General features: G+C 33.7%; 2 protein-coding genes across 2 annotated transcripts; both read right to left on the bottom strand.

The window, feature by feature from the left end:
- Positions 1–2,413: 2,413 nt before the first annotated feature.
- LOC105336309 (uncharacterized) lies at positions 2,414–5,957 on the bottom strand. The gene is made up of 3 exons (XM_011440556.4): positions 5,619–5,957; positions 4,732–4,881; positions 2,414–2,753 (listed from the first exon to the last, which is right to left on the bottom strand). Exons 1-3 carry the CDS (start codon positions 5,845–5,847, stop codon positions 2,548–2,550), a joined length of 585 nt encoding a protein of 194 aa, XP_011438858.2. The 5' UTR covers positions 5,848–5,957; the 3' UTR covers positions 2,414–2,547.
- Positions 5,958–17,634: 11,677 nt separating this feature from the next.
- LOC105343265 (protein yippee-like 5) lies at positions 17,635–23,393 on the bottom strand. Its single transcript, XM_011450563.4, has 3 exons — positions 23,245–23,393; positions 20,568–20,700; positions 17,635–19,310 (listed from the first exon to the last, which is right to left on the bottom strand). Exons 2-3 carry the CDS (start codon positions 20,674–20,676, stop codon positions 19,057–19,059), a joined length of 363 nt encoding a protein of 120 aa, XP_011448865.1. The 5' UTR covers positions 20,677–20,700; positions 23,245–23,393; the 3' UTR covers positions 17,635–19,056.
- Between the last annotated feature and the right edge of the window lie 59 nt (positions 23,394–23,452).

Genomic DNA, 23,452 nt, shown 5'->3' with positions numbered 1-23,452 from the left:
ATAAATAAAAAAACACTTTGTTGTTAACAGCAGACACGTAGCATCAGTGGGGGCCAGAGGGAGCCTGCCCCCCCCCCCCTCCCCCACTTTTTTGCGCAGCAAAGATTTTTCTTAAATTTACTTACAAATTAACATGGAGTTGCCCCCCCCCTACTTTTATGGGACCATGTAATCATTGAATTGAAAATAAGGAAATAAACAGTGAAATTGAAGTTTAAAAGGTATACTAACCCCCAACCCCCCCCCCCCCCCCCCCCCCCCGATTAGGATTTTAATAATTTTGGAAAGTAACCTTTTTTTCTCTTGTCAAGATTTTTTTTATGAGTCTGCCACCCCCCCCCCCCTACTTTCAAAAACGATGCTACGTGCCTGAACATTGATTATCTCAAAACAGTTCTGTGCTACATTGTGTCTGTAAAATAATTCTGTGTCAAGAGAATTTGATTACAATATGCAAATACTTGCAGCATATTATTAGATATTTTTTCATTAATTGGCCAATTGATCAATAACTTAAGAGCTCAGATGTTAAGATGGCTTTAGTTTTTTAAGGTCACCTGAGTCACTCAGGTGACCTACATTATGTATTCACCTGAGTCACTCAGGTGACCTTTTGCCATTGGTCTTCGTCCGTAGTCGTGCGTTGTACGTCGTCCGTCAACAAGTTTACATTTTTTAACTTCTTCATGAAAACTACAAGGCCAATTGTTACCATTTTTTGGTTTGAAGCATCTCTAGAATAAGAGGAATGTGAATTGTAAAATTTATGACCATTCCACCTCCACGGCAAAATTTTCAAAGCAATCGTCCTCTCTACACTTTCCACTTCCACACATGTTGGAAATAAACTAAATGCATGGTGATGGTGTCCTCGAAGTGTCTATCCCTTTTTCAAAACTGTGGAATTCATGGCCCCTATGTCAGGGTTTCAGACCCTAAGACGGGGCTAGTATGGCCATAAAGTGAAACTGTGTTAAATCTTATAAAATCCCCCCCCCCTCCTACTCACATATATATTTGAGATAAACTGAATGCATGGTAATGATGTTCATGAAACTCTCTACATTGTAGAACTTATGGCCCTTGTTGCATGGCTTATAGTGAAATATATACTTTATCTTAGAAATTTTCTTCTCAGCCTCCACACTAGTGGTAGATAATTTGAATGCATGAAGTTGGTGCTCATGAAGCCGTCGTCCATTCACAATTTTACAGTTTTAAATTTATCTTGAAAATTGTCATTTGACCATTTTAGATTAAACGTGTTCTGTTTACAAAAATTCTTTCATTTTCTGTGCGTTGTAAGTTTGTACACTTTTGACCATATTTTTAAAATGCTTAGTACCTGGAGCTTGGGCATAGATAATTTGAGATCCCTCCGACCCTACCCTCCCCATACTCTTCTATGAATAAACGTTTTTAAAACTTTAAATACTAAAAGGCAAATGTAACGGTCATAGTAGATTCGATTTAGGGTTTAGACTCCTATGTGAAGCTTAAAATGCGAAAGTTAAGGGCTGTTGTACATGTACTCAGGTGACCGTCATTGCCCATGAGCCTATTGTCTTACAAATCGCAGTTGAATTTTGGGTCAGATATTTAGCCATTTTGGTTCAGCGTACTAACAACCGTTTTTACTATATTTATGGTTATTTGATAACCGCTGTTAATAATGAAATTGATGAGTCAATCGAAAAGAGGAATGATCTACTAGTATATATTAAACTTTTCACTATATGACATGAAAAATGTTTTTTGTAGTTGTTAAGAGATTGCTTAGACATTTAGGGAAATAAAGGCAAACACTTTTTCAGCAAAGTTATTGCATTTCTGCCATTGAGGCAATTTTTATATCTTCTTTGCAAATGGAAATGTAATGACTTTAACCTGCCTGCTGGTGAAATGTAATATTTTTTATAACTTTAACCTGCCTGCTGCTGAAATGTAATAACTTTAAACTGCCTACTAGTGAAATGTAATAACTTTAAATTGCTGCTGGTGAAATGTAAAAACTTTAACCTGCCTGCTTGTGAGATCATAATTCACGTAATTTTCTGGTTTATGATTCTGCTTTAGATTATATTAAATTTATTCAGATATTTTGAAAACTTGATTTATTTTCTAGATTTCTAATCGTCCAGCTTATTTGCAATATAGTTTATTTTGCATTATCATAAAATAATTAAATAAAGTTGCCTTGCCATTCTTTGAAGGCACAACAGGGTTGCATCATACTCAGGTGACCGTTTAGGCTCTTGGGCCTTTGATAGAACAAAAAAAGTCGTAAGTCAATTTTTGAACTTGTTTTATACAAGTCGACAAATTAAACACAATAATAAATAATAATAATAAATACAAAAATAAATTATTTGCAATACTGTAAAAAAAATCTACATGTATTAATTATGTACAAGTAACTATGGAGACAAATTGTGTTTCAGCAAGCTTATCATTTCAAAAGACTAGAGTCTTTCTTCGTTTTATGGTTTTTTTTTGTAAGTTTTGTCAAATTTTAATTGGTAAAAAAAATTATAATCAATTGTTTATCTATCCAGAGGCGGAGGTGCCCCCTCCTTTCTTACATTCCAAAATTAAAAGAACTCCGGCAACAATTTCTAGAAGAGCGGCAACAATGGCCATTCCAAAGGCGTATGATAGCCAGAATTCCCACTTAGCCCCTCCGACGGTTCTATCATAGTACACATCATCAAACTCCACCCCAAACACGATGCAACCGATGAGTTGAATCACACCTGAGAATATAACCAAAAAAAGAGGTAAACAAGGTATCAAATATTGATATGGGCAGGTAATTATCACAACCATATTTACACTATACGATCAAACTTTGTCTTTGATGTTTTATATTTAGCGAAGCCAAAGATTGAAGTTTGTGTGTGTCACTGCATGAATCGCTTTTTTTTACAAGACAGAATGAAAGTGCGTTATAGCGTGTTACAGAAATTATTGGTTCATCTAGATCAAAATGATAGGAAAAGAAAAATTAATAAAACCATGAACACAATTTAGATCGGTCTGACGTCATGAAGTTTCGTTGTCAAGGGATTATGGGCTGTTTATCTTTTCATGCGCAGAGATAAAAATTGTAAGCATTTAAACAATTTTTGAATAATTTCGAATAGCAATGTGTATACTGTGATTGTCTATCTAAATATCTACATCGAATTGATTATGTGGCTTAGCGTTGTTCGGTAGTCAAAATCCAAAAGTAACAACACAGGCCCATGGTTACAAGCGTGGGTTTCAGAGCTATTCAAATCATTAACTTTTGTTTCATCAATAGACCCTTTCACTATAACTGTGGTACTGCTCTCATGCAGGGCAAATTTATATACTTCGCCGAAAAATGAATTAAATGAAACAATTGACGTTACGTCATATTTCACCAAATTATGTCATTTTGCCATGCAAAAGAGCAGAACCGCAGTTACCGTGAAAGGGTCTATATTTCTTGGCAATAGTTTTTTGTTGATACAAATACAACTTAACTTTTCATAGAATAAATATGGCAATTTCACAAGTGTCACATTTTCACAGTGACACACTTTCGTTGACAATGGACTTATAATAAGATCTGTTGACACACTTCGATAAGCATTTGCCTTAATGGATCGGGTCGTCAACGAATTCTTCAACAAACATTAGAACCATTTTAACAAGAGCTTGGACTTTGGGTAGTTGTGTAAAACAGCATTGTGGCGTAGGCATGTCTATTTGTCTATTTCATTGCTGGATACTCAGCGACGGATCTTTGAAATCAACAAAATTTGTCAGACTTTTGAGCTAAGACTAAGTAATCTATTCTAGTATTCATATTTCACCCAAAACCAGGTCATTTTTAACTTGTTTTGATACAAGAAAAACACAGTTACGTTCTACCGAAAATCCAAAGTCTTGTTAAAATGGTTCTAATTAAACCACAATAAAATACACGTACCAAACATATAAATTGGACCCCCTCCCATCGCCATTTCCATCCCCATGGAAACAAGGACATTTTCTGAATCAACCCAGGGGAGAAAATTATCGATCTGCCCCTGTTTTAACTTTGTCACCAAAGCTATTTTTCATAACAATAAAAACTAATTAACACAAGTTTCCGCCACTGTTCACGCGCATCAGACGCTTAAGCCTATATTCACTTGTGTGAGACATGGTCGAGTGATTTGGGTGAAAATAATCATCTATTTCCGTAAGCTTCGAAATCTTTAACCATTCACTGCCAATACCGTGACTTCTGACAGGTTGTGCACTATGTCACATAGAGGAGGCTGGATGGTTAAAAAATTACTCATCGTGTCTTCGAATTTTTTTTTTTTTGCCTTTTGCCATAAACTATTTTCAGTTGAGAAAAAATCCAAATATTAAAGAATATACAAAGCTCTTCATATCAAAGAGCTAAAAATGGGCACGGCCATTTAGCTTCTTAATATTGTCACAAAAGCTATACCTGTGGCTGAATCAACGAATAGAATTTAAAGCTTTGTACAAGATAACGATATTACTATTATAGGCAAACATGAATTTAAAGTAACTGACAGTCATAAAGACTTTCGTTAGATTTAAATCTGGAAATACTACAAACAGTCTGTGTCAATTACTGAGATTAGCAATTTGTGTGTCTGTAGGGAGGAGGAGGGAGGAGGGGTTAGGGGCGGGAGGGTAGTGTTAGTATAACCATACTCCGTGTAGTCTTGGTCATGAGATTACCTGTTACTAGGCAGAGGATTGCTGCACCAGTGGCTACCTCTCCATTGCCCTTGCATGAATCCACAAACAGGTATAAGATAACTAGGAAAAATGAAACCAGTATTCCAAAGAAACCGAAGCAACTGGCGGCTTGAGCAAATGCCCACCAATCTGAAAAAAACAACAAAATTACTTTTGCAATTAAATAAGTATCAAATAAAAAATTTGGGGTTTTTTTAGTTTTGAAAACGGGGGAGGTTGTAATTTCATTTTCCAAATCATGAAATGGATGGACCGGTTATCAGAATTGGTTGACAGCAGGACTTTTTTGACCCAAACACGTTTTAATTAAAATTGCAAATCAGGCTCTTTCTTTCGTTACTATTGTTTACCAGGAGATGGGTTAATGTCCGTAACATTATTATTATTGATTTCTTGATTAACTCTGTGTAAAAGTGATGTCAAAACATCGCATGCTGTGAACATGCTCAATAAAAACACCGTTGGCATCATTTCAAGTAATAACCTTAGAAAATTAAGTACATATATGTCCTTTTGGAATTTCTATAATGTAACTATAACCGAGATATATATAAGTTTATCTATAGTTCAATTGATAATTTAGCGTTAAATATCTTCTTTTTTTTTTATTGTTAACAGATATAAAATCCGATGTTTGAACAACAATGGTTAAACTTTGTACTTTTATTATGAATTTACTTTTTGTTAAAAATAGTAAGAAAACCTTAACCTTAAATCTAATAATCATTAAACAATTAACAAATAATATTTTGTAGAAAATGCAATTTGAGATTTACATAAAAGTCCTGAAAAAGGATTGTATTTTTAAAAAAGCAAAAAAAAAGCATTGGAAAAAAACAACAAAAAGAACAGATTTAATGACTTACCGTTTGCCCATCCATCAAGTGGACTACATGGTGCATTGCTAATCTCGTTCTCGGTGCATCTTCTCCACAGTCCCCAGTGTATTTGGTATCCACTTCCAACATTCTCGTTACTTTCTCCCCATCCAGTACAAGTGAACGCAATGATAATGCAAAAACTAGCGACTGCAAGCAATATGAAAGCTATCTTTCCGAATAGGCTCGCCGATTTAAAGCCGTCCACTACCCCCATATTTGATTATTTATGTATCGTATATTTTATGATATTTGTAGATATATTTTTCACCCTGATGCTTGATCTGTCTCTTCAACAGGGGATGTGGTCGATATTTGTGCCCGGGCATGATAATTTATATAAATTACGGTTGCTATCAACAGATAAGTTTGTTTGCTACTCAAGAAACCAGTTTCAAGAAGAGCAGTCTGTTCACGTTATAAACATTACGCCCATGACACCGGCTCTATAAAATCGGAGAAAGGGTGGTTTTAACGCATAGCTACCTTCATTTGCATATTTTACAAATAACGCATCGAGACCGTATTGAATGCCTATAAACATCACAGAAAACGGCTTGCAAGTTTTCTATGATTTCAGCGATCCGTAATAGTTAAGACATTAGATTGGCTTTATGTTGCATGGTGAATTAACTAGCAAGTTTGAAATCAATATCCATGTCAACCATGTATGTATGTGTTAAAGGTTTTTCAGAATTTATGTCAGTTTCTTTCTTTTATAATTCTGTATAACCTATTTTATAAATTCAAAATACCCCTTTTTCAATCAAATGTGCGTTTCAAATGAATATATAGATATCTCCATAAACTTAATTAAATTTGGTTTACATTTAGACTTGCACTTTTTCTAATTCTTAGATAAGAGATTTTTAACTTCTTCATTCATCCGTACCCTGTGTAAACGTTTATGTGAATGAGTCAAAAGAATTCGTCCTACTTCACTAGTGTTCACCGTGTCAAATAAATATATGAGAATTTCAACTCTGCCTTTATACAATCACTTGTACGTAAGCAAGTTTTCATAAACGTAAATTTTATGTGATTGCGTTAATTGGAAGATATTTTTGTTTACCATTTAAAGAGGGCTTGGTGGTCATGGCCATTTTTCACACTATACAATAATTTCCTTGAAAATGTATAAAAATATAGCAAAATATTCAAAAGGCAGTGCTAAAATACATGGATTTTTCATTCATTAAATGATAGTTTATTGTAAATAACTTCATATTTAAATATTCAAGGAAGATCTGATATTCAATTTGCTGACCACTTAGTCTCCTTAATCAAAAATCTGTACTGATTGGTTCACCGTGATACCATCAATAGGTCATACACTTCGGTTAAGACTTCAGAAAAGTAGTACATGTACTGATGTCCATTAATGTTTGTCAGTGTTCTATGTATCACAATTTCACAAATATTTTGTAAAGTGCATGCAAGTTATATCCGGTTTACTATAGCATATATAAACTTTAAGGTGAGTGCTGAGTTCCATGCATGTTCCGCTTTGTCACACTTGAGATGAATAAATAAATCTGTTACAGAAATAATCCATCAATCGAAGAGTAGACCAATTAATCGATAGATAAAACATTCAATGAATTAAAATAAACTTGCGTAAACGATGAAAAGATGACAGCGTGCTTTAGTCAGTCGATGGGTAGGTATAGACAAACCAGTCAAAGTGATCAGGAATGATTCTATAGACAAACCAACTGATATATGCATAAATGATTCTATAGACAAAACAATCGATCTAAGCATGAATGATTTTATTGACAAAACAATCGATCTTTGCATAAATGATTCTATAAACAAAACAATCGATGTCAGCATGAATAATTCTGTAGGCAAAACAATCGATGTAAGCATGGACGATTCAGTCGATGGATAGTTGTAGACAAAACAATCGATGTAAGCATGGATGATTCAGTCGATGGATAGTTATAGACAAAACAATCGATGTAAGCATGAACGATTCAGTCGATGGATAGTTGTAGACAAATCTATTGATGTAAGCATGGATGATTCAGTAATGGATAGATGTAGACAAATCTATTGATGTAAGCATGGACGATTCAGTCGATGGATAGTTGTAGATAAATCTATTGATGTAAGCATGGATGATTCAGTAATGGATAGTTGTAGACAAATTAGTTTATGTTAGCATGGACGATTCTATAGACAAATCAGTTAATAGATAATTGATATAAGCATGAATGATTCAGTTGATCGGTAAATAGACCGATAAATAATAATGATAATAGCCCTACTTAACATATTGATAATAATACTGAGCATTGTTTCTAAATGTTGTAAATTTGTATATAGTGATATGATAAGCGCTGTCATCTCATTCCATAGATATAAAAATTCAATACGTTGAGATTAGTTCACGCATTGAGAGGTCCATCTCGTCGCTAACATCAACAATACCATGAATTCAAGAACTTGAAACATTTTATAATAATCAATGAAATTTCTTTAAATTTTTTTTATTTCTTACTTTGATGGAATTTGGGTTTCTATGTAAATATCAAAGCTCTAAATTTGTAAAACCCGATAATTTTTTTTTTTTTTTGGGGGGGGGGGGGGGGGGTTGAGGGGGTGTCATTTATTGATTTTAGACACATTTACGTAACGTCGCCAAGCATACCTGGGTTCAATGCGTTTAATTTCATCCCGATGGAAAAAATGATTTTTGCATTATGTAAGAATTCAATTCCCTGAATACATACTCATTATTTGGATGCCCCCTGATCAATAGCCTTTTGAAATTGTTTTCTATAGAAGCAAATTCATCCAAAATAATCCAAGCTTTCTATTCTTTTTGTGTTGCAGCAATTTGCCGTATTTGTTATTTTGAGGAGTGCACATTCTAACACTTTACGAATCGTTGGCTGTCAATGTGGTCTCCACAATAAGAGACTCATTAGAGAAGCCCGTGATAGCGTTGCCATAAGGAGTTAAGTCCTCAATAACAAACATTGCTACGGGTCCAATTGACCTAAAATGCAGTATTCTAAGTGAAAAGAGCATGCTGTCTACCTTCGGATCAAGAGTTTTAAAGAACGTAGAATTCACAAATTTTCGCCGATACACCTAACAATGTTTACCTTTTCAATCAATGATCGGTAAACAACAACCAGAACCCCAAAAGTAATTCACTTAGCTTGTCAAACAATTCAGAGGGCTCAAAATTGTTTGCAGAATCTTTTAGACATATTAAGTCAGTTTTTAGTTATGACCGCAATGATCCCAATGGATGCACAGATACACGCACACGCATGCGTGCAGAGAGAAATATGCATTGAACAGGACTATACAAGCAAGAGTCGTTCAAAGAAATAATTTGAGTATCAAGGCTATATTTCCTTCACGAAACGCTTTCTTTCATTTCCTGTTTCTTGATGTCTTCAGAACAACCGACTACAAATTGCTGACCGATAAGAACATCGTCAACAAGCTTAAATGTTCACCTTTAAAACCGCCTATTGAGCAAATAAAGCGACAGAATGTATTGGCCGACAAGCCACACCCTGTACAATAAGTATACAACTACATATAAGTGTTCGTGGGAGGTTTGTGGTTACAGTTAGCAACAAACTGACAACGAGTTCTGAATGCGGTAAAGATAACAATTTTATATAAAACATCTTTATATACATATCTACATGTATATATATATTTTTGATGTCGGAATTTCTTTTTTATGTTTGTTATTACTTCTATTGATCTTTTTAATATTAAAATTGGAATATTCTTTTACTTCTAAAACTTCAAAACTTAAAACTAAAACAGTTCTTGTTCATTGTTAAAACTTAATTTCTGACAAGCATTACGTGCAGAAAATATTAAAAATCTCAATATGAAGAGTTTGAATAGCATGGTATCCACGTTTCTATTAAACGCCTACCAGTCTATAGAGTTTTTCTGACTCCTTAGACGATCAGAACAGTGCGTAAAATAGGTTTTTCACCTTGAAATTAAAATTAAAGTGCAATCTCTCTCTCTCTCTCTCTCTCTCTCTCTCTCTCTCTCTCTCTCTCTCTCTCTCTCTCTCCATTCAGAGTTTCTGATTCAAATCATGATTTATTTCATAGAGGACTTAATGGACAGAAGACAGCATGCCTTGCAAATGATTAAACTACATTTATAATTCTTTCCCATTCTCCGCGATATATTGACATTTCATTGCGAACAATATTCGAGCGTCGAAAACAAACACAATTTGCATTTATTATATTTGTACATGTGCTTATTATAGTATCAAACTCAAGACACCGCTGATTAAAAATTTATGTTCCCTGCTTGCATTTATTAACAAATTCAACCAAAAAGTAAAAGTCTTGCATTAGAATCTTTACAATGCAGAAATTAGCAAACTATTTACAGTTAAATAAATGCAGTTTATTTAAGGAATCACTTTACATGTAGTTAGTTCTGTTGAAAGATTTATAGAATAGTCTATAACTGTATAAATACTATATATAATGTATGTGTCCATGAATATCAAATGACGTCAAAGCTACAAAATATCAGACTTTTTTCCGGCAACATAACATACTACAGTGTACATGGAGTAGTTTTATAAAATTCAAAAACATGTTTATTGTAATAAATGAATATGAATTTTTATTGCATATTTTCCTCACAAGTTTGTCAGCAAAGTGGGTTTTTTTTTAACCTAAACATCCCTTTATGAATGCAAGTTTCTTGTCAGAATTTGAAATAGCTGCAGATACAAAAATTAACGATGCTAATCATAAGGCTTAGACCCACCGACAAATTGTGTAGTTATTAAGAAATATGTCTATAATAGCTCTACATGCAATCTGCTTGATTCGCCCCTGACATACATGAAAAGGGAATATAGGGAAACAATACCCTCCCACTCGATTCTTGCTCTGTAATCGATTGTTGGGAGAATTTAAGAGGGCTGGATGATCGATCGCGGCCATGTTTGACTATATTAACCTCCTTTAAGAAGAGCTCTGTACACAGATACAGCAAACAATCAAATTTTTTAAGGTCAGACCACACGTTCCTCGAGAATCTTTTTGTATCTCCTCGTAATAGAGAGTTCCAATAAAAATTATTATTTTTATAATTATATTCAAAATGATTAAGATTCCATTGATCAATAATGAATATATGCATAGATGGCCGAGTGGTTAGAGCTGTGGCCGCTTACTGCCAGGAGCGTAGTATCTAGAGGTCGTGAGTTCAAAGCCCGGGCCCACCCGAGATAGAGTGAATTTCGCTGTGCTGTATATTTATTTATTTTTATATCAGCAACTCAAGTGTATTTTCAAGAAAATTATATATTAGGTAATTGCATACTCTAGTATTTTGCAGAAATGTCTGGTAAGGTACCTAATTTTTTGCAAGAAAGCTTATCAAAGTAGTAGTAAACCATTAACAAATTCCTGGAAAAAGTTATATAAAATTGAGGAACGTGTCGCCTGACATTAATCTCTCAAATAATTGGATTTCTTCTTTACCTAATGATAGTTTGTAAGTAAACATATCATAGCAGAAAATTTAAGGAAGATCTGAAGGTTAACAGCCTTCTTTAGCGACAAATTTAGATGGGTAAATTTTCTCCTCGAACACATTTGCTGATGAGATGTTCATGTGTACAGACTTGAAATCTATACCCGAGTAACTGCATGACTGAACAGGGGTAAAAAAAACAAATGATGCAAAATGATTTTATACCTGTACGTGTTTTGAAAGATTATCTATGTCTACGACAATCAATAAACACAAATCTAATTATATTTGGAAATGATTATTAACAAACATCTTTGTAAAAAAGATAGGCTTTTGAACTTGCATTGTTAATTTTTAACATCAATGCATATAGGCATTTACTATACTTGGATACGCTTCAACTATTGAAATTGTGAATAAAACAAAGAAAATATACGCACGCCATGAGATTGACTGTATGGTTGAAAGTAATGGCATGGTGATTATTTAAAATCAGCATTCATTTAATGACATGCATTTAATGTCAATTAAAGGTTCAATGTCATTCGCTTGCTTGAAGAGTTGTCTTAATCATGCAATGTTAAACTATGAAAAAATAATTCAAATGAACTCAAAACGTCAAACCAAATTTCAATTTAAAAAAAAAAAGAAACTGAAAATTTTAATGAAAAATGAAAAAAGCAATACAATGGTGAGATATTGGTAATTCATGCGTTATTGGTCGCATACATTCCATTGTATTTTTTGAACCACAGAAAACAAGGGATTTTTTACGTTTAGATCTCCAGCTGTGTGGATCTGGTGATTCATCGCCATTAACGATTCGTCCGTCGCCGTGCGTAAACTCTCAAACATTTTTTTTTCACCGAGCTCCTCTGCATTTATGAAGAATTTCTCACCTAAGACTGTAAGACCCATGATCCCTGGATATTGTTTCTGGTGATTGGGTAGGGGAGGGGGTCTGTTGATCATATACAGTGAAAATGCAGTAATTTTTTTTCCCAATATATTAGAACTAAAAAAGTACATATCCAAAGTACCGAGGAGCAATATACCGGTATGAGGCGTCCATCAAAGTAAAATCGTGAGCCCCTCAGTCAAGAGGTGTGCGTTGCGACTACATTGATGCATTTTCCATATGAAATATTTTTTCTTTTGTTTCGGTCCTTGATATCGTGTCAAATTAGTTTATTACAGTACTAGACAGCTTCACCCAGGGGCGGACTAACTACTTCTTTTAGGCAAAATCCTCTCCCACCCTTTCAAACTCCTCCCCACACTATTGTTTTTAACATATTGTCTAGCTACCTCAATATACTCTATCTTTCCGCGACCAATTCAAAACCCCTGAGTCAGCATCCTTCACATTTTTTTTGGAACGGAATTAAATATTTTTGAAAACTTTTCATCAGTTAGCTGAAGTGTTTTTATCAATGGTAACTGATGATACTAAGACTCTTCTTTTTGAACGATCTTTCCTCCATTATCAGTGTATTGTATAATTTGTAATTACTTATTGTAATTAATATATTCCTGGAAAAATGTTATTCTATTAAATTATATATATATATTATTAAAATGATTTACTTTAAAGGCCTTGAAGGTATGACATGTAAAATATGATGACTATTTGTGTCCACAAGCCTCGTTTAGAAGATATAGCTAGGCACCTGACTTTTTTTAAAGAAAAAAATACTATGTGAGAAGAATATGATTTTTATCGTTAGATTTCCATATTCAGAAAAATATTATAATCAGCCTTTAGATTCTTGTTTTGTCGGTTTGCTGAAGATGTAATCGGTAGGTCATCAAATTAATTTGGTATTTTTGGCTGGTTGTCGAGTTGTTGTATTTTAATGTTGTTCATTCGTCGTACAGATTTATGGATCTATTAGTAAATTGCATGGGTGGTCAACCGGTGAACGAGTATACCGGTCCACGCTGAAAGACTAGCGCGCGGACCTAGCTGACTGGTCGAATGGTTAGATCAAAGGTTTACTGAGGACCAACCTTTATTCGTGACGACTTTATTTTGCTTATTACCAGTGATGGCAGGGAGTACTTTTATGTGACCAAGCCCATATTGATAGTATAATAAGGAAATTTTGTAATGTCTGGCTCGTGGCAAGAGATATTCGCGACACAAAGCTAGGTTTTCGTCATTAAGTCTCGCGAAATTTACTCGCTCGTTAATAAAAGTTTGTTTTCAGTATTGTGTTGGTATGGTTCGTTGGTCATCCGGTTGGCGAGTTCGTCTGTCAACTTGTTAACGTTTGACGAAAATAAGACTTCGTTGGTCGGCTGGTTGGTAAGGTTAGTTGGATGGTTGACAAGCTGATTTGTTGATGTAAGTTGTTAGTTCATGTAGTTGTTAAATCAATTTTTTGGTATGTTTTTTTTTTGTAATTGTAGCCTAACTTATATGGGGGCATTTTTAATTTAGTTTGGTATTTTATTTCATTTGGGATTTTTTAACACATGGCAAAAGTATGCACATATACATGTATACTTTACGAATATAGATAATGTATTTATGTTTAAATGTTAATGGCTGTTTTTCTTTTAATTATGTAAAACTTTCCAAATTCATTATACCTGTATGTACATGTATAATGTTCCTATTTGTTGTCACTCTAGGGCCCTGAATTGGCCTCTTAAATTACTTAAAATTGAAAATATAGTACTATGGTGTTATTTTGTTATGTTCAATTTTTCTCAACCAGTCGTTTTCTTCTGAATTATATATAAATAAAATTAATCTGCCTTGTATTTCATTGCCTTGTGGTAACTAGTATACAACGTAAAGGTTCATAAAATTGGGGTTCGTTTTTAAGTCTTTAAGTTCTTGCATGGGAACAATTCTGATGTACTGGTGTAATCATCCCACAAAACTTCGCTGTAAGATTAAATGTTTTCTATTGTTTGATCTAGTTGTCAGTAAGGGTTTTTTTTTTCCCTACGTTTCAACGAATTCTTCGGTCCCTTTATTCTGTTGTAATGTATACATCAATTTTTATCAATACGAAAAAAGTTTACATAAATATTTTATTTTGTTGATTAGGAACGGTCGTAGTGATGTTTAACAAACGAACAAAGGCGACCTATTTGATATATATGCATCACTTGTACTTTTCAGTGTTATTCAATGATAACAAGCTTTTAAATCGTATAATCATGGTTTAATTACTGAGATCGATTCAGTCATAAGTGTCCTAAATGGGTAATTTACAAAGGTTGTATTATGTTCTTTATTAAAATTCTTTCACTCGTATTCATACAGTAGTAAATACGAGATATTGATTCTTTAATTGTGTGTAGAAATGAGTTCTTTCAACTTTTTAGATTCATTACCGTGCCTATGCTTGCAAAGTTTAACTTTATTATGTGGGGTTTTTTTCCTTTATGAGGTTGGATTTATAAGTCGTTGCCCGTCAAAATACAGCTATCGTCTGATGACTATAGTAATTCAGCATAGTTGGAGTTGAGATTTACACTTCACCCAAAAAAACAATTTTATACTTTTTCTTTGTTTTAATCATGCAGTTGCTGTAGTGCATATGTAGTTTAAAAAATGTACAAGAATTATGCACCCATTACGCCACAAGTCTAGATTCTAGTCCTAAAAACGCGACACACACCCACACCTTAATTTTACCGGTACGTAACCGATTCATTGATAAAACTTTCAATACTTTTGAAGGGTGGAGCAAATATGTCATAAACAAAATATGATTAAAGATGAAAACATGCATGTTACATCATAACTGGGATTGAAGCAACGGAGCTATGCATGAAGAACTTTTACAGTATTTAAACCATATAATGAAAATTCGTCGTTTTCTTAGCAAACAAATATGACCTTTAACGCTGTCGCATTAAAGGTTTTTATTGCCCCTTTTGCGCAACAGTAAACTTTAAATGATGTCCCATGGAGAGAGGCAGTAAAAAAAAGTTGGTAAAACTGTTGACATAAATTACAAAATTTGGCTGTGTGAGTTACTGGACAATATTTGTGTCAAGAGTCCCATATTTAAAAGGATTTCGGACGCAGATCTAGGTTTTTTTTTAGGATAGCGGGGTAAAAGTAAACACAGAAGTTAAGATAACAAGCAAAACAAGAGACCATGGGTCACATCGCTCACCTGAGCACCAATAGCCAACAATAAAATCATCTATATATAAAGGAGTCATATACAAAATAAATCGACAATGCAGTAAAACATATCCCGTATAAAAAGACTTTCAAAATTTTCTCCAAATACATTCTTATGTTAAACTTTGAGCTCCTTTTGTAACTTGATGATTTCATAATCATATTACATATTGAGCATTCTCAAGAAGATATAAAGGTGGAATAGTACACCAAAACTTTATTTTTTTTATTTTTTTTTTTATTTATATTTTTATTCATGACTTTCACAGCTTTCTTACATACTACATTTTTTTTGGAATCTCAACATTTTTTTTTTACATACAATATACATGCAAGAATAGATATATGATAATTCACAATGGTGTGAAAGTTTGTTTTTTATGTTTTTAGTGGGGGTGAGAAAGGACAGAACTTTATTTGATGGATTGTTGTAGTATTATTTCTGGAAACATTATATTCAGTTGTTCAAAGAAGGATATATGCTCTGAATTATTTTATACGATTTATCTTCTTTTCTTGGGGTATTATTTTATGAGAAAGTAGAAAGTCTGTTTTGGTTGCAAATAAAACACACTGTAGATGTGAATAAATATCTATTAAATCATGTCCAGTAATGTCAATGAGACGTTTTATTTATTTATTAGTGGTTTGTTTTTGTGTTTTTTTTGATAAAAAAATTGTTTACTAAAATAAAATGTTCATATTTTTCAAACCTATGGATAGATTCTTTTGCCCCAACGTATTCCTGAGGATCGTGATTTGAACAAATGTGAATTTACACTACCTGAGGATGCTGTCCAAAAGTTACAGCTTTGAGAAAAAAGTTGTTAGACCTTTTTCTATGTATTCCTATGTAAAAATTTGAACAACAACCCACCCACCCCCACATTAGGGTTCCTCCCTAACTCCAGTAGGGATGGTGATTTTAAAAAAACTTGAATCTACACTACCCGAGAATGCTTTCACACAAGTTACAGCTCATCTGGTCAATTAGTTTCTGAGGAGATTTTTAAAGATTTTTTTTAATTTAATCTTTGTAAATATACGAACCCTCATTGTGTTCCCACTTTATCCCCGGGGGTCCTGATTTGATCAAATTTGAATCTACTCTACACGAGGATGCTTTCACACAAGTTACAACTTTTTTGGCCGCATAATTGTTGAGGAGAAAATTATTTTTAAAAGATTTTTCTTTATATACTCCTATGTAAAATTTGACCCCCCGCCCCCCCCCCCCCCCCCCACATTGTTGCTCCATCCTATCTCGGGGATCATGATTTAAACTATCTTTAATCTACACTACCTTGAGAATGCTTCCACACAATTAACAGCTTTTTCTGTCAAAATAGTTATTGAGAAGATTATTGAAAAATACGAACACTGGCTAATAATTCAAAATTGTCTCTCCTTTAAAGAGAGTGTGCCGCCTTCCTTTGAACAAACTTGAATCCCCTTCACCCAGTGATGCTTTGTGTTAAGTTTGGTTGAATTGTTCCAGCGGTTTTCGAGAATTTAAAATGAAAATGTTTTACAACGCCAACAACAACGACAACGACAGACAACGAACAGATTTTCTTCAGAAAAGCCCACGTGAGCCTTAGGCTCGGGTGAGCTAACAAAAAAGAAACCAAATCTGAAAACCCGATTTTAGTGTGTAGTTTTTGGTGGTGGGAGTCAAGGGAGGGAGGAAGAAAACAAATCTTAACCATGTATATACCTATTATTTTATGAATGGCAATTATATTTCTTTTAGATTTCACCCCACCCATCCCTTCAATCCGCTCATGAATTTCCCTTGATATAGCTCATGTAAATATCAAACAGCACATTTACTATTTACATATTGTCAAGATATTTCTATCACACAAGTAAAATGGTTAAAAATGGTCCCAAGGAACTTAAACTTAAGACATAAAAAAAATCTAAATTATTCAAAAAATGCTTAACATTATCAGGGACGTATATACGTCCCTGCCATTATGAGCAATAAACTGATTTCTGAATTTGTAATAACAAATCAATAGCTGGGGAATCAACTTTTCAAAATAGCCTATATGTTAATTGTTTGAAATTTCATAAGAAAACTTTTAAATTAGGGAATAAATTGGATCAGAATAATTCAACACCTACAATTCAATCAGAATCCTCTGGATGCCGAAAGTTTTTATTTGTCACAAAACAGAGTCTTCCCAAAATTAACATATAAATCTCAGGCTACAATCATACAAGATTATTTTTAGTAGACCTGAATGTCATGTCAAAGAATTGTCAATTTTTTTTTTTACCTTTTACCTACAATTTCACAGGCAATTATTTCAAAACAAAGATTACTGGCACACATAACCAACACTAGTATTAATATCTAGATCAGATTTAATTTTCACAATTTTGTACATGGTATACATCTCTTATTAACGTGTTTTCTTCACGCAGCATAACTGCAATCACAGCTGAAGAAAATTTGCATAATGAGAAAATCAATTCCATTTGTAGGATGAGACAAAGCACATAATTTAATATGTCATTGATTTTGTGGAAAGTCATCCAGGTAATAAGATCAATCTCCTATAAATTGTACCAAGCTAGAAAATCAAAGTAATGCTGCAATACCACCTTAACTGTTGTATATATCTATTTCTACTCATTTCAAAAATATATTTTGAAGCTTACGTGTTTTAGCTAGCTGTCAGTAAAATGCAAAAACAGATAATAATTATAAAGTGTAGAACAAATAAATACAGACAATAATATACATGTATCACATTTTTTTCCTTACTATATTCAAAGATTTTAAATATTATTCTAATGTATCTAGGAAAATACACTACATTGTAAACTTTAAATTTGTTTCTGCCTCTGTTGATTCACTGAAACAATTAGCAACAACAATTCTTCATGATATGCGGCATTCACGGGGTTCAAATCTCAGAGATTTCCTATTACCTCAAACTCCATTTTCAAATACCTGTATATAGGATCCTACATGCTAAAAACAAGCAGGTCCAACATTTTAGCTAAATATCATTTGCACCAATTTATTTCCATAAAACCCACATTATGTATTAAAACAAAGAAGGTTGCTGGTGTCTTGATATTTACCATGTAGCTGCAAAACTTGGTGGCTGAAATCTATGCCACTACTGCCTTAAGATAGTTAACAATATTTCATCCGAAGAGAGATCTAAAGAGAAAGGGGGAGAGAGAGATAGATAGATGGAGGCAAAGAACCTAATACATGTACAATTATTTCAACATCCGCTAACTTCATAGTCATTAATTTCATATGGACAAAAAATTGTCCCTTCAATTTCTCTCAACAGAAAAAAAAAAATAAACAATCTTTCAATGGCCTTGCATGATTATCTTTCAGCAAATGCAAGCTTACAAGAGTTGTCATTCTTTGCATTTTCATTCTTTACAAAATTTTTCAAACCTGAACAATTCCAGTACCTCACAAATTACATAAATACTTGTGTAACATTTGTACAGTTTCATATAATTTGCCATGGCAACATATATTGAACTCTTAACAGTCATATAGATATTCACACATACATGCATGCATCCAAAGTACAGTAATGTTACAGTCATAATTCCCCCATTGGCTAACGCCAGTTTAAACAAACTTCACAGGAACAAATTCCCTGTCTTAAGACTTGCACAAACTTCTTGTCTGGACTTACAGACATACCCAAGATATGTGAGTCATTGTCATCAAAACATACACACAGCTTTTGTATATACATTTTTAAGGCAACAGTTATTCCCCATTGTTTTTCATCCATCATGGCTGATGTGTTCCTCAATGCCTTCACTCTCTGTCACCAGGGCTCTCTCCAGAATAACCCGCCCCTCCTTGTATCTCTGGTTGTCCTCCGTGGCAAACTCGTACACCCAGCCAAGTTTTGCGTCACAGTTCTTGCAGGAGACGTCGCGAACCATGTGTCGCCCCGTCAACATGACGCGGTCCTGTACCTCACTGTAGTTCAAGTTGACCACTTTATTGAAGAGGAAGGCTCGGCCTGTGGCACCTAGTATACATATACAGAGATACTAGACAATATACTGATGTGCATTCTAAATCATATAAATACAAAATTGTAACAGTTATGTCCATCTTTTACCTGTGGTACAGGTATATACTGATGTAAATTCTTATAACTAAATGCATCAATCTGAATACCAATTTGTTACTGTTATCCAACTTTAATCTTCATGCAAGAAAGTAAAAGAATATGTAAAATTTAATTTGTATGCTGGTTTTATGTACTACCGGTACATATAGCTGAATGTAAATTGTTCAGTTCCTAAATCTCTCCCTTCAAAAAGAACATACATTGTAATAAATATGAAATGTTAAGTACTTTATAAAAGAAATATGGACATTGGTGAACATTAACATCCACTGAGTATGTTCTCCTTTTACTTAATTTTTTGCCTAGCTGCAATAATGTAGCCCTCTCCGATTTTTTATATCTGATGTTTACTGGAGAGGAGCCCTCTCCCAAAAAAAAAAAAAAAAAAAATCGGGAGAGGGCTACATTATTGCAGCTATTTTTTGCCAATCCAGTTGTGTTTATATTACTACAACTGAATCCCTGATCTGGCCAGTTTTATCGATAACTGGTCTGCAAATGAATATATATACATTACTTGAACATTTTTACAGCATTCATGCACAGGCACCTAACTTCATATATCCAAGGTAGTTGATGCCCTTCGTGAGGTGATTTTTATATATATTACAGGTGTAATGCACAGTTCTGGCTGAATCGGTTGTAAGCTTAAGTGTTGAAGGAACGATAGGAAGACAGAGATGATTGCAGAATAATTTTACTGATGAGTCTCTAGTGAAACTTCCATCTGATGTGACAGTTTAAAATATTCAAGATGGAAGCAATGTGTACCTTGTGTATTATTAGATATAGGGTACATATTTTATTATGAGAAAAAGATATAGCGTCAGGTGCCTGTGCGTTCATTGGAGTGATAGGACATGCACTGTTTTAACTGACAAAGTTTATTCACCATTATGATGAATATTATTTACATTGTTAGATAAGGTTTCAATGAAAATTAACTAATTATCAATACCATCAAAGTATAACTTTGAGGGAGGAGACTACGGTTTTTTAGTTCTGTTGACAACCATGCTAACTTAGTTGTCAAGGAGAGGACTAAAAGTAGGCCATGCCTGCTGTCTGATCCTTTTTCATTTCATTTTGAAATAAAATATTGTTTAAACTAACTTAGTTGTCAAACATTAAACTTTAGATATCACTTCTAACCTGTGAATCTGGTTGAAATCAATTCAGCTCTGTTTGTGAGAGGCGTGTCACAACTGGCACAAGAGAACAGTCTGGTCCCTCCAATGTGTCGCAGAAAAATTCGTCCCATCTTCTTCCGATTTTTCTATCGATCCTTCAAAATATAAGATATGCATGAATTAAATTAAAGTCTGTTATAAAAGATAATTAACTTACTTTTTATTGCACAATCATATTTGATTAATGAGAAATACACAGCTGGTTGATTTCATATTCCATTTCAAATTGAAAGAAGTTGGGGCTGGTTGGTCAAAATCTAAAGGTGCACATAATGTTTGGAACTGATTTGTTTTTGAATTCTTATTTTCTTCACATTCTCATTGTTTCAACTTAACTAGTCAGAATAAAATTCATGGGGGCCAATTTTCGTGTTCATTTCTTAAATTTTACATGTTCGTGGGGACGTAATTTCATGTATTTTCTTAAAACTATAAAAGTTTGAAATATGACTTCATAACCCTTATTTATGAATTCGTAGAGGATGATAATTTGTGGATGAGTGGTACCCACAGATTCCACGAAATCTTATGATTCCACAGTATAATCTGCATTAAATGTACATGTCTCAATATTTGTAAAACTTCTGACCAATTAGTTTGATTGAATAATGTGCCTTTATACTTACATAGATATTCAAATATATATTCAAATATTTTATCCAATTTGCATTCATGATTTACGTATTGCTTAAATTAAATTGCAACAGTAAGGGCCGGAGCTAGATCGAAATAATGACCAGACCAGGATTTGAACACAGCTCTTTAATCTCAGTCTCATCAGGCCAGGTTATCTATCAACTGATACATTTTGCACCATCAATCAATCAAGTCAGACAAACATATTCCTCTACCTCCATCTCACCCCTCCTTTCAATGATCTTTGCCCTCAAAGATTAACATTTTGGGGCTCTAATATTTCACCTGGCAGGACTTTATAAACCTGTCAGCTATGTATGTAACAGCTAGGTTTTGGTCACTAGTAGAACCAAATATAATGGTTATTGGGAATTCTACTACAGTTATTGCCGAGATCAAAGAGATGCCGCGGACATTATTCTCCAATATACGACGAACCTCATCAGTAAATTATCAGATCAGAAATACCTATTTGTCTCGCACTGATCATGAAAGTACAAATTCAAACCGTAATTTTTTTTAAAACCATGTCAATTTCACGTGTTAGATCCAGTCAAAAGGATGTGTATTGCCTCAAATGTTTATTTATAAGAGATCAATGCGGCTGTTCCTAGGACCTCCCTAACACATTTTCACTGCATGTTTTTACATTAAATATATCACGTTTAGTAGTAATAATCGTATTAAATTGCCCTTAAAATATTAGGAACATGATTCAAAGATATTTTATAAATAAGTGAAGAGTATTAAAAATCCAAAGAAAACGTCTGTCGTCTGCATGTGATTCCTTTGATCGATACACATGTAAACATTACTAACAAAACCGTTGGGGTTACACGGAACAGCCGTCAAAATGACCTAGATCGTCTCTCTATAGAAGAAACGATCTGTAGAAATACTGGGCTGTTAGTAGAATAGAAATAAAGTTCTTGTTATCATGAATGTTGCAGGATAACCTCCTCGGTCTCGAAATGTTGTTTGAAATATAAAAGCCTCGGCTAACGCCTCGGCTTTTATATTTCAAAACAACATTTCTCGACCTCGGAGGTTATTCTGCAACATTCACGAAAACTCGTACTTTATTTCTTAAATAATGATGGACTGAAATTAAACCTAGACCTTCTGAATCAAGTGACTACCAGCAGTCAGGTGCTCTACCACACAAGCTACCAGGCACAAGTGAAAAAATTAGTCTGAATGAACGTCGACACTATATACCAGTTTAATTATTGTTATATTGTTAACTTGATAAGACATTGACCTGAACTTTATTTATTTTACAACAATTGATAAACAAGTTCTACAACTTATATTGATATCTCTTGTAGGCACCGATGTTAGTGTGAGGGGGTCATTGGTGTGGGAAGAAGCTGGAGTACCCGGAGAGAACCCACGTGTCCAAGCGGATAAGACACTGCATGGTAATAATTGTACAGTGTATTTCTTTGCGCTCTTCCAAATAATAATAACTAAGGAACTGAATGCTCTAAAACTTTAAATTGGTGTTTTATAATATTTATTCTATTGTTCCATTGAATAATAATAGAATGAGGGTAGGGAAGGATAATTATACAATATATATTGAGAGTGTATTGCACAAACACAAAAAAGGTTATCAGAACATGTCTTTTTTTTAAATGATAAAATATTTGGGGGAAAATTGACAGTAATGTTTTTATATTTTAAACAAATCACACAATATTTCACACATTCTGGGCTTCAACCTTCCCCGCCCCTATCATTGCTATCAAATAACTCAACATGTATATGCATGACAATTAATCTATGTATTTGGAACGAATTGCTCTGACTCACAAAAATCGCAAATGAAATCAAACGATCATGTACTCATGACTCATAAAAGACATTTGTCAAAACGATTTGTGTAAACATCATTTCCATTTATAGGTTATGACAACACAAAAACAGAACCTGATTGTGTATTACAGCTCTTTTTGGTTTCATTTCTAATCCAAATCATAATTATCAAATCAATCACATACTAATGCTGATGAAACAAGAAGTAAGATCTTCGATATTCTCTTTTCAGAAGTGATTTCTCCTTCTGTTGTCTTCAGTGTCAGCTGTCTGAAATGAAAACATTACATTATTTTCTACGTTGCGGTCACGTGTTCAAAATAGAGAGCATCCTCTGACTTCATCGCCAACAAAATACAAAGATTTTAGAGGTTTTACGAATATATTGCGGGA

This window comes from Magallana gigas, chromosome 6, assembly GCF_963853765.1.
Source record: "Magallana gigas chromosome 6, xbMagGiga1.1, whole genome shotgun sequence".
NCBI lineage: Eukaryota > Metazoa > Mollusca > Bivalvia > Ostreida > Ostreidae > Magallana > Magallana gigas.
This window is presented reverse-complemented; position numbering and strand designations above follow the sequence as displayed.